We start from the raw sequence: 13,348 nt of genomic DNA on the forward strand, positions 1-13,348 counted from the left end.
CCTCCTGCCCCCAATCCCTCCCAGCATCAGAGTTTTTTTCAACTCTTCGCATGAGGCGGCCAAAGTACTAGAGTTTCAGCTTTAGCATCAGTCCTTCCAAAGAACACCCAGGACTGATCTCCTTTAGAATGGACTGGTTGGATCTCCTTGCAGTCCAAGGGACTCTCAAGAGTCTTCTCCAACACCACAGTTCAAACGCATCAATTCTTCAGCGCTCAGCTTTCTTCACAGTCCAACTCTCACATCCATGCATGACCACTGGAAAAACCATAGCCTTGACTAGATGGACCTTTGTTGGCAAAGTAATGTCTCTGCTTTTCAATATGCTGTCTCAGTTGGCCATAACTTTCCTTCCAAGCAGTAAGCATCTTTTAATTTCATGGCTGCAGTCACCATCTGCAGTGATTTTGGAGCCCCCAAAAATAAAGTCTGCCACTGTTTCCACTGTTTCCCCATCTATTTCCCATGAAGTGATGGGACCAGATGCCATGATCTTCGTTTTCTGAATGTTGAGCTTGAAGCCAACTTTTTCACTCTCCTATTTCACTTTCATCAAGAGGCTTTTTAGCTCCTCTTCACTTTCTGCCATAAGGGTGGTGTCATCTGCATATCTGAGGTGATTGATATTTCTCCCGGCAATCTTGATTCCAGCTTGTGCTTCTTCCAGCCCAGCATTTCTCGTGATGTACTCTGCATATAAGTTAAATAAGCAGGGTGACAATATACAGCCTTGATGTACTCCTTTTCCTCTTTGGAACCAGTCTGTTCTTCCATGTCCAGTTCTAACCTTTGCTTCTGGACCTGTATACAGGTTTCTCAAGAGGCAGGTCAGGTGGTCTGGTATTACCATCTCTCAGAATTTTCCAGTTTCTTGTGATCCACACAGTCAAAGGCTTTGGCATAGTCAATAAACCAGAAATAGATGTTTTCCTGGAACTCTCTTGCTTTTTCGATGATCCAGCAGATGTTGGCAATTTGATCTCTGGTTCCTCTGCCTTTTCTAAAACCAACTTGAACATCAGGGAGTTCACGGTTCATGTATTGCTGAAGCGTGGCTTGGAGAATTTTGAGCATTACTTTACTAGCATGTGAGATGAGTGCAACTGTGCGGTAGTTTGAGCATTCTTTGGCATTGCCTTTCTTTGGGATTGGAATGAAAACTGACCTTTTCCAGTCCTATGGCCACTGCTGAGTTTTCCAAATTTGCTGGCATATTGAGTGCAGCACTTTCACAGCATCATCTTTCAGGATTTGAAATAGCTCAACTGGAATTCCATCACCTCCAGGAGCTTTGTTCATAGTGATGCTTTCTAAGGCCCACTTGACTTCACATTCCATGATGTTTGGTAGCTTATTGTAGTTTTAATTTGCATTTCCTAATGGATAATGGTGTTGGATCTTTTCATGTGACTATATATCATCTGCATCTTCAGTGAAATGTCTCTTCATGTCTTTTGCTCATTTTTAATAGGATTGTTTTTAATTGTTGATTTTTGAGAATTCTTTGTACATAAATAATTCTTGATACTAGTCCTTTAATTCTGTGTTTTGCAAATATATTCTCCTAGTCTGCAACATGGTTTTTTGCTGTTGTTGTTTTGGTTAGAGCAAGCTTTTGATTTTAATGAAACTCAGTTTATAAATTTTTTCTTTTAAGGATTCCGCTTTTGGTGTAAATTCTGACAACCCTGCGTAACCTTGATTTTGATGTATTTCTCTGGTGGTTTGTTTTATAAAATTTATACAATGTTGTGTCTTATATTTAAGTTCATGATCTATTTTGAGTTAATTTTGTATAAGGTATGATGTTGAAGGTTTTGTTTTTTTGGGTTTTTTTTCAATGAATGTCCATTTGCTCCAGCGTCATTTGCATTTGCTGAAAGGACTGTCTTTCCTCCATTGAAATGCCTTTGGGCTCTTGCTAAAAATAAAGTGGACATATTTATATTGGACTATTTCTGGGTTCTATGTGTCTATTCCTCTGCTGATACCACCAATATGATTCTGTGAATTTCCTTCTTTAGGCTATTAATATGGTAGATTATGTTGATTAATGTCTGATTATCAAACTATCCTTTTGTTCCTAGACTAAACCTCACCTGGTCAGTCATGGAGATAATTCATTTCACATATTGCTAAATTCTATTTTCTAATTTTTAAAAAGATTTTAACATCTGTAGTCATGAAAGATATTGGCCTATAGATTTCTTTTTTGCATTGTCTTTGTTTTGTTTTGGTATCAGGGTAATGGTAGCTTCAATTAAATGATCTCTGAAGTGTTTTTTTTCCCATCTATTTTCTGGAAGAGATTGTGTAAAATTGGTGTCAATTTTTCTTTAAATGTTTGGTAGATTTCTTCAGTGAAATCATATAGGTATGGAGAGGGTTGGTTTTTTTTTTTTTTTTTTTTTGACCATTTGAAAATTATGAATTCAACTTCTAAACAGTAACGGGGCCATTCAGATTATTTCATATTGAGTGAGTAGTGTTAGTTTGTGCTTTTCCAGGAATTGATTCATTCCTTTTAATCTATGTATGTTGAATTGTTCAGAGTATTTGCTCATTATCCTTTTGATACCTACAATGGCTATAGTGTTATCTCCTGTTTTATGCCTAATATTGGTCATTTGTGTCTTATATCTTTGTCAGGCTTCTGTCAATTTTCTTTAGCCCTTTAAAGATCAGTTGTTTGTTTCACTGATTTTTTTGTTTTGTGTGTGTGTGTGTGGGGGGGGTGTGGGTGTATCAATTGTCATTGTTTTCTGTTATCTGTTATTTCCTTCTGTTTGCTTCAGGTTTATTTTGCTCTTTTTCTAGCTTCAATTACATTGGGATTAGATAATTGATTTGAGGCTTTTCTCTTTGCTAATATATACATTTAGTTCTGTAAACTTCCCTTAGTACTACTTTAGTTACACTATACAAATTTTGATGTTATATTTTCATTTTCATCCTATTCACTGTATTTTTTATTTCACTTGAGATGATTCTTTCATTCATGTGGATTATGTAGACAGGTATATATTGTTTTCTTTATAAGTGTTGGCAGATGTACCTGTTGTTGTTCTATTATTGATTCTAGTTTGATGCCATTGTGATTAAGGAGTACAGTAGGATTTCATTTTTTTTATAGGCTTGAGATTTTGTTTATGGCCAAGATAGGATCTCTTGATGTTGATGTGAGCACTTGAAAAAAAAAAATGTATACTCCTGTTATATAGAATTGTAGTCATTGATTTGTCCTGCTAAAACAAAGTACTATAGACTGGGTAGCTTAAACAATGGGTATTCATATATTCTGGAGTCTAAAGTGTCCAAGATCAGGTTGCCAGACATCTCTGTTCTCTGGTGAGCACCTTTTCTGATTTACAGAATGTCACCTTCTTGCCATGTCCTTTCATGCCAGAGAGGGAGACAAAGCAAGCTCTGTGGTCTCTCTTCTCAAAGAGATACTAATCCTGGGACTTCCCTGGGGGTCCAGGGATTAAGACTCCATGCTTTCACTGCAGGGGGCATGGTTCCATCCTTGGTCAGGGAACTAAGATCCCACATGCTGTGTGTATGACTCAGGCATACTAATTCCATCATTCATAGGGGCTCCACATTCATGACCTAGTTCATGAGCTAATCTAAGCCTAATTACCTTCCAAAGGCCCCATCTCCAAATGCTATCTCTTTGGGTTGGGACTTCAAAATATGCTTTCATTTGAGATTGATGGTTACATGATACTTCTTTTTTAAATCCTTTTACTTTCAACCTGTATATATTATTATATTCAAAAAGAGTTTCTTGCATACAGTTGGGTCATGTTTTTAAATCAACTCTGCCAATCTTTAATTGCCATATTTAGACTTTTACATTGAATGTAATTATTGATATGTTTCAGTTTACATTTGCCATTTTATTTTTGTATTTATTCTCTTTTTTTTTCATTTCTCTGTTTTCTTTTTCCTTCCTGTTGGTTCTGAAACATTTTTTTGAATTCCATTTTGATTATCTATAGTGGTTTTGAATGATCTTTTTTTATGGCTTTTCAGTGACTGCTCTAGGTATTATTATATACACTTATATACTCAGTGTATTAGTGTCATCATTTTATCAGGTAGAGGGATTATAGAAACTTTACCTTCATATGTGTTTTGTTGTCCTCCCCCATTTATAATCTAATTATATTAAATATTTCCTCCATATACATTTACAACCATAGTATTATAACTTTTTGCTGTAACTATCAAACATAATTTATAAAACTCAACAGGAGAAAAGCCTATTGTATTTGCCAGTAGTGTTGTTTACCATTTTCTAACTATCTAGCATTTCCTTTCTGTTTTGGGAACTTACTTCCATCATCTCATCTGTTTTGAGAACTTACTTTATTTTTAGGGTAAATCTGCTTATGACAGACCTCTTACTTTTCCTTCATCTGGGAATGCCTTGCTTAAATAAATAAATATATAGAATATATTTACTGGTATAAGATTCTGGGTTGACAGTTCTTTCTTTGAATGCTTAAAAACTCTTATGTCACATTCTTTTAGCTTTGTGTTTTTTTTTTTTATAAGCAGTTCACTGTTATTTAATTGGTTTTCCCCTGTAGACATGTTTTCTTTGGATATTGTCAAGATTTTTCTTTTTCTTTAGTTTTTAGAAGTTACGATGTGTCCTGAAAGGGTATTTTTATTTATTTATTTTTTGAGTTTCACTTAGCTTTTTGTTTTTTGCTAACTGGGAATTTTTCTGCCATTGTTTCAGATGCTTTTTTTTTTTTCCTAAAGCTCCGTCCCCCCTGTTTTTTTCTCTTATTCAGGAAGTCCAGTGATATGAATGTTAAACCTTTGTTGAAGTCCCACAGCTCTCTGAGATTATCTTCATTTGTTTTGTTAAGTCTATTTTCTCTCTTTTGTTCAGACTAGATAATTTCGATTGTTTTATCTTTCAGGTTAGCTATTCTTTCTTCTGTCTCCTTCATCCTGTTCACTGAGCTTCTTGTTTTGATTATGGTATTTTTCAGTTCTAAAGACTTTGCTGAGATTTCCTATTCGTAGCTGAGCCTTTTTCTTTTCATTTGTTTTACTCATACTCATAATTGCTCACTGAAGCCTTTTCATCACAGCTGCTTTAAAGTCTTTGTTAATTTTCACATCTCTCTTGTCTCAGTATAAGGATGTATTGATATAGATAGATAGTTTTTATTAATTTTGAGTAGTTCTGGTTCTACATATGATGAGTGATTTTTTTTTTTTTTTAATTAGTCCCATCACTTCATGGCAAATAGATGGGGAAACAGTGGAAACAGTGGCTGACTTTTATGTTTTTGGGCTCCAAAATCACAGCAGATGGTGAGTGCAGTCATGAAATTAAAAGACTCTTACTCCTTGGAAGGAAAGTTATGACCAACTGAGACAGCATATTAAAAGGCAGAGACATTACTTTGTCAACAAAGGTCCATCTAGTCAAGGCCGTGGTTTTTCCAGTAGTCATGTGTGGATGTGAGAGTTGGACCATGAAGAGAGCTGAGCGCTGAAGAATTGATGCTTTTGAACTGTGGTGTTGGAGAAGACTCTTGAGAGTCCCTTGGACTTCAAGGAGATCCAACCAGTTCATCCTAAAGGAAATCAGTCCTGGATATTCACTGGAAGGACTGATGTTGCAGCTGAAGCTTTGGCCACCTGATACGAAGAACTGTCTCATTGGAAAAGACCCTGATGCTGGGAAAGACTGAGGGCAGGAGGAGAAGGGGACAACAGAGGATGAGATGGTTGGATGGCTTCACTGACTCAATGGGCATGAGTTTGGGTAAACTCCGGGAGTTGGTGATAGACAGGGAGGCCTGGCGTGCTGTGATTCATGGGGTCACAAAGAATCAGACACGACTGAGTGGCTGAACTGAACTGATGAACATTTAAGAAATTATAAGACTGTGGGTTTTGTTTTTTATTTTAGTTGTATTTTTTTGACATCACTCTGGCAAGGGAAGAGGGTAATAACATCACCACATTACTGCCAGTTTTTGTGTGTTGTTGACACCCAAGATAGAGATTCTACATTACTGCTGGATCTGGTTGTCATGTCTAGCTCCCCAGTAGGCTTCAATTAATACCTCCCTGTCTGGGAGGTAGAAGTATTATTACCTGAGTACTAATTTCCAGGCGACCTCCACTTACATGACAAGGAAAAGTGTGTGGCCTCTTTATAGTTGGGCATTCATGTGAGTTTTAATTGCCCATTGAACTTCCTCTGGTGCCATCCCCAGAGGAAGGGGCAATTTACCTATTTACTCCTGGGTAGGAATGAAAGTCTAGGCTCTCCATGTGATGTCTGCTGACACTGAGGTGTGAGAATGGAGACTTTTTACCGTCCATTGGGAATGCAAGTCTTGATTTCTTCCTTGGGTTTTTCTGACACCACCATGACTGAGGTGGTTGGATGTTGGGTACAGTTCCTCATTATAGTCTCAGGAGCACAGGCATCTAAATTTCCCACTCAGTGTATACAAGAGTGGGTGGGGATAGAGTCATGATTTTTTTGACTGGTTATGTTCTAAAAGCTTCCATTTTGCTAGGTTGCTCTTTTCCTGGTCCATTGGCTTTTGTTGGGTATTTTTTTGTATGTATCTACCTATATTTCCTAGTTGTTGGTTTATTCAGCTCTAAGTCTGGTGTATATATATGAGTGAGTGAGTGAATGAGTGTCGCTCAGTCATGTCCGACTCTTTGTGACCCCATGAACTGTGTAGCCCACCAGGTTCCTTCATCCGTGGGATTTTCCAGGCAAGACTACTGGAGTGGGTTGCCACTTCTTCTCCAGGAGATCTTCTCGACCCAGGGACTGAACCCAGGTCTTCCGCATTGTAGGCAGATGCTTTACCATCTGAGCCACCAGGGAAGTCCGGTATATATATGAGGCAGCAAAAAAAATAAATAAATAAATAAAAGGCAAAGGGAAACTCAGGAGACTCCTTATACTGCTGTTCCTGGATCCTGAGGTTCCTAGGCAGGCTGCCTTCTATCTTTGTGAGCCTTTTTATATTTGTTTATGTTATATCTAGTAGTAGTAGTAGTAGTAGTTGTTCAGTCGTATGTGACTGTTTGCAACCCCATGGATTGTAGCCCACCAGACTCCTTTGTCCATGGGATTCTCCAGGCAAGAATACTGGAGTGGGTTGCCATTCCCTTCTCTAGAGAATCTTCCCGACCCAGGGATCAAACTTGCATCTCCTACATTGCAGGCAGATTCTTTATTGTCTGAGCTACAGGCAAGTCTCTTATTATATGTCCAGGGTTTTTAATTGTACTTAAAGGAATAGGGAAAATTATGTCTACTCCACCTTCCCTTTCATGTATTTTAATTTTTTCAGTTTTTTGTTCCTTTTTATTGTCACATAGTATCCCATTATACAGATAAACCACAGTTTGGTTTATCCATTTTCTGTTGATGAGCATTTGGTTGTTGACAGTTTGGGCTGTTAAAATAAAGCTGTTGTGAACCTTTCAATACAGCTCTTCTGTTAATATATATTTTTATTTCTCTTGGAAAATAGATAAGAGCAGAATTCCTGAGTTGTATAATAAGTGTTTTAACATTTTAAGAAACTGCCAAACTGTTTTTTGAAAGGAATTTACCATTTTTCATTCCTACCATTTCATTCCTACAAATTCATACCTGCCATCAAATGGCAGAAACTTCAGTTGCTCCGCATCTTTGTCTATACTTGATATTGTTAGTATTTTTTAAATTATTCTTATGAGTATGTGGTAATTTTAATTTGTATTTTTCTGTTGACTGGTTTTATTAAACATCTTTTCATGTACCATTTACTTTCATATATCTGCATTTTGAAGTGTCAAAATCTTTTTCTCATTTTTGAAGGGGATTGTTTGTATTCTTACTGAATTGTAACAGTTTTTTATATATTCTAGATTCTTTTGTGAGATATGGGTTCTTTTTTAAATTTTTTTTTACAGAGTTCAACTTGCCTTTTAATTTTATTAATGGCATGTTTATTATGGCATGTAATAAATGGCATGCCATTTATTAATAGCATGTTTTGAAGATTGGATATTCATTCTGATGAAGTCTAATTTATCAAAATTTGTATGATTAGTTATTCATTATATCTTAGAAATTTTTCCACTTTAAGATTATGAAGAGTTTTTTCCTAGGTTTTGTTCTAAAAGATATGTAGTTTTAGCTTTTATATTTAACTCTATGATCTATTTCAAATTACTTTTGTGTAGTATGAAGCAAAGATTGAGATTTTTTTCCCCATATAGATACTTCACTATTCCAGCACCATTAAAGGCTATTCTTTCTGCATTGACTTACCTGGCTGTTTGATCATGTATATGGGTCTGTTTCTAGACTGTCTTATTGATTTACATGTCTGCCCTGATCTGTACTATATTGCACTGGTAATTGTTGCTTTATGCTAAGTTGTGAAATCAAGTTGTCCATCATGTTTTTTTAAGGACTAACTTGCTTTATTTGAATCCAAGAAAAACTATTCTGCCCTACACAGATTCTTCTTATCTTTTGAAATGTCTTCTTTTACCAGCATTATCGTGGAGCTCTTCTACCTCTGAAGTATTCCTTCAGATTTGCTTTCCTTTAAAGAAAACCTTTCTACTGTCCCAGGACATTTTCACATTTATTTTAGAATTAGCTAGTCAGTTTTTGCCAAAAAATGCCTGTTGATACTTGATTGTGATTGCATTGAATCAGTAGATCATTTTGAAGATAACTGATACTTTAATGATCTTCAATTTTCCAATTCATGAATGTTGGACATCTCTTTATTTATTTCTTTTTAATTTTTCAGAAATGTTTTTCAGTGTTCAGGTATTGTACATATTTTGTTAAATTTATGCTAAAATATTTCAAGTTATTTCATGTTATAGTGATACTTATTTTTAACATTAAATTTCCAAGTGTCTATGGCTAGTATATAGAAATAAAATTAATTTTGATAGTGAATTTGTCTCCTGGGACTTTATTGTTGCTTAGTCTCCAAGTCATGTCTGAGTCTTTGTGACCCCAGGGACTTCGACATGCCAGACTTCCTGTCCCTCACCGTCTCCTGGAGTTTGCCTAATTTCATGTCCATTGAATCGGTGATGCCATCCTACCATCTCATCCTCTGTTGCTGTTTTTTCCTTCTGCCTTCAACCTTTCCCAGCATCAGGGTCTTTCCAATGAACTGACCGTTCACATCAGATGACCAAAGTACTGGAGCTTCAGTATCAGTCCTTCTAATGAGTATTCATTGTTGATTTCATATAAGACCAAGTGGTTTGATCTCCTTGCTGTCCAGGGGACTTTCAAGAGTCTTCTCCAGCACCACGGTTCAGTTGTTTGGCATCAACCTTCTTTCTGGTCCAGCTCTCATATCAGTACATGACTACTAGAAAGACCATAGCCTTGACTGTATGGACCTTTTTGCTTCTAACACACTGTCTAGTTTTGTCATAGCTTTCTTGCCAAAAAGTAATTATCTTCTAATTTCATGGCTGCAGTCACCATACACAGTGATTTTAGAGCCCAAAAGAGGAAATCTGTCACTTCTTCTACCTTTCTCCCTTCCATTTGCCATGAAGTGATGAGACTGGAGGCCATGAACTTAGTTTTTTTAATACTGAGTTTTAAGCTGGCTTTTTCACTCTCCTCCTTCACCCTCATCAAGAGTTTCTTTAGTTCCTCCTTTGCTTTCTGTGATTAGAGTGGTATCATCCACACAGTATATTTTTGTTGATTCTTAAGGACTGTGGAAAATTCTTCAAGAGAGGGAATACCAGACCACCTGACCTGCCTCCTGAGAAATCTGTATGCACATCAAGAAGCAACAGTTAGAACTGGACATGGAACAACAGACTGGTTCTAAATAGGGAAAGGAGTACGTCGAGGCTGTATATTGTCACCCTGCTTATTTAACTTATATGCAGAGTACATCATGAGAAATGCTGGGCTGAAAGAAGCACAAGCTGGAATCAAGATTGCTGGGAGAAATCTCAATAACCTCAGATATGCAGATGACACCACCCTTACGGCAGAAAGTGAAGAAGAAAAGTTAAAAAGTTGGCTTAAAACTCAACATTCAAGAAACTAAGATCATGACATCTAGTCCCATCACTTCATGGCAAATAGATGGGGAAACAATGGAAACAGTGAGAGACTTTATTTGGGGGGGCTCCCAAATCACTGCAGATTTTGACTGCAGCCATGAAATTAAAAGATGCTTGCTCCTTTGAAGAAAAGTTATGACCAAACTAGACAGCATATTACAAAGCAAAGTCTTTACTTTGCCAACAAAAGTTTGTCTAGTCAAAGCTATGGTTTTTCCAGTAGTCATGTATGGATGTGAGAGTTGGACTGTAAAGAAAGCTGAGCACTGGAGAATTGATGCTTCTGTACTATGGTGTTGGAGAAGACTCTTGAGAGTCCCTTGGACTGCCAGGAGATCCAACCAGTCCATTCCAAAGGAAATCAGTCCTGAATATTCATTGGAAGGACTGATGTTAAAGTTGAAACTCCAATACTTTGGCCATCTGATGCGAAGAACTGACTCATTTGAAAAGACCCTGATGCTGGGAAAAATTGAAGGTGGGAGGAGAAGGGGATGACAGAGGATGAAATCGTTGAATGGCATCACAGACTCAATGGACATGAGTTTGTGTAAGCTCCATGAGTTGGTGATGGACAGGGAAGCCTGGTGTGCTACAGTCCATGGTGTCACCAAGAGTCAGACACAACTCAGTGACTGAACTGAACTGAAGGATTTTCTATATCTGTGATTATATCACCTGTGGATAAAATCCCTGTTGTCTGAGTCGCTTACCTTTGTACTTTTAACTTATGTAATAAAAACAAAAAAGATCTGTTCTTTCTCTTAGCTCATCTTTCAGTTTCTGGATTTCACTTTATTGCTATAAACTGCATTGCTTTATCAATTCCAAGTTATTTTAATACTTAAATAGGCCCCTGAGAGTTAATGTATCAAAATTTTCTTAAGTGTGTCAATTAGGTAGGCCATTGAAGTATAATTTTTTTGTTTTCGTCACTGTACCTTCTACCTGATCACTATCTCCATACATTAATTATCCTTTTTAAAAATTGAATTATAGCTGGTGTACAATATTATGTAATTGTTAGGTATGCAACACAGCGATTCACAATTTTTAAAGGTTCTGTTTCATTTAACGTTATAAAACATTGGCTATATTCCTTCCCATTCGTGTATTTTAAAACGTTTCCCAACAAGTTACTATTCTATAGTAAAATTAATGCTTACTTGAGAACATTTCATGTAAACAGCCCATAGAAAATGTAAATCGTGATAACATGAATAGCTTAGGATAGTGGTTCTCAGATTTAAAGTGCATTCAAGTACCTGGAGGGCTTGTTAACACCCCATTCCCAGAAAGCCGTGAGAATTGGCAAGCTTCCAGGTAATGCTGCTGCTCTGGGAACCACACTTTAATAATCACTGCTTTAGAGAAATGATGACAGATCATTAATTTTAAATGATTAATGGAATATGCAGTTGCTTTGAGAAAAAGACAAAAAATTGCAATAAGTAAACTAGATATTAGATCTAAAATATTTAAAGGTTGATATTTATAAGATGACAGTTTCATATTTTTAATGAAATTTGGGTCTTCCCATTTTTCAACACTGTTATATGAGATATCTGAGAGTCCAAAGAAGTATGCATTTTATTACAAAGAGAAGAATATAGCAAAAAATCAGAGGTATGATCCTTCGATCTGTGAGCATAAAATAATGCCATTTCATTGGACCTTAATCAAAGAGCATTCAAATGGGTATATTAAACTATACTCTGTGGCTAGTGTATGATATGCAAAATCTTTTCTGGGGCTCAGAATTGACATGACAAAAGCTCTATTCATTGATCTGAATGATGATGCCCAGCCTGGTATTACCATGCAAATATCATCATACTACACTTTCTTCTAAACTTAATCATTTTTTACCCTTGAGTTAGTGAATGTAAGTGATACTGGAATTAAGACTGCTCCCATCAACAGTATGACCATTTGTCTAGATCATGGTGAACTTAGAAATATTTTTCCCTGGAGATCACTAACTATAAGGAAGAAAAATTAACATAGTGAAATGTCAGACTGAAGTCTATTAGACATTATTCTTGGGAAGTTGTTATAAGTGTTAATAAAAATACTTGCTTGTGAATATTCATCAGATAACAGGTATTCTTTTATAGACAAATACATCAGAGTTATAAACTATTTCTTTTTCTCTTCTAGCTCTGTTGGCTTAGCAAAAGCAGCTCTCGAAGCAATTAATGGATTCAACCTCTTTGGCAACCAGGTAAAAAAACAGCAGTAGCAACAACGAACTTCATTGTTTTGATTTGCATGTTTAACTAACTTGGCCATTTATTAACCAGTTCATTCATTATGATCAGAGAATGTCTGAAATTTATGTAGCAGCCCATGGTTGAACAACCTTTCCTTTGAATATGATTTGCTTCTTAAATTTTGGTGTTCTAACAAAAAAAGATTGCTTAATTTAACAGTAAAGCTGTTGATAAAGAATTTTCATTTTCCAAGTTCAGTAGCTTTTCTCTCTAGTCTTTTGTTCAACTTTCAACGTTTTTGTATATTCCTTGCATTATATACTAAATATTTTACTTGTCAGTTCCCTTGTTGGTTTCAATTTAATGTATATAGATGTATATTTCATGCAGAGGGGAAATTTGCTTCAGATGTGCAGCCAAGGAATTGGAAATTGGGATCCTAGCTTAACCCTCAACTGACTGTATTCATTTGTCTAAATCTCATTTTCTTTGAGATTAAAAGGAAAACCCTGAGGATTGCCTTAAATTTTTAACTGATTTCTGCACGTAAACAAGTGACCATGGATTGAGTTGTCAATGGAAGGAATAATATGCAGTAATACTGGTTATTTCTCTGGATCAAGAAGTAGACTAATTTTCTTTAGCAATTTTTGTAAAGATACCCATACACGATAAATGCAAGGAGAAACACACCAAGACACATACTAATCAAACTAACAAAGATTAAACATGAAGAAAGAACATTAAAAGCAACAAGGGAAAAGCAACAAGTAACATACAGGGGAAATCCCATACTGTTGACAGCTGATCTTTCAGCAGAAACTCTGCAGGCCAGAAGAACTGGACAGCTGCATGTAAAAGAATGAAATTAGAACACTCCCTAAAACCATACACAAAGATAAACTCATAATGGATTAAAGACCTAAATGTAAGACCAGAAACTATAAAACTCTTAGAGGAAAACATAGGCAGAACACTCTATGACATAAATCTCAGCAAGATCCTCTATGACCCAC

At 36.2% G+C, this 13,348-nt stretch overlaps 1 protein-coding gene across 7 annotated transcripts in view; it reads left to right on the forward strand.

Moving 5' to 3' along the window:
- The window catches only part of PHKB (phosphorylase kinase regulatory subunit beta), a 236,778-nt gene that overhangs the window by 83,794 nt on the left and 139,636 nt on the right, over positions 1-13,348 (forward strand). For all 7 annotated transcript variants that reach the window (XM_060398304.1, XM_042231578.1, XM_060398307.1 and 4 more), the window contains one exon: positions 12,280-12,343. In XM_060398304.1, coding sequence (XP_060254287.1) covers positions 12,280-12,343 — 64 coding nt within the window. The remainder of the gene's footprint in view (positions 1-12,279; positions 12,344-13,348) is intronic.

Source organism: Ovis aries, chromosome 14 (assembly GCF_016772045.2).
Source record: "Ovis aries strain OAR_USU_Benz2616 breed Rambouillet chromosome 14, ARS-UI_Ramb_v3.0, whole genome shotgun sequence".
Taxonomy (NCBI): Eukaryota; Metazoa; Chordata; class Mammalia; order Artiodactyla; family Bovidae; genus Ovis; species Ovis aries.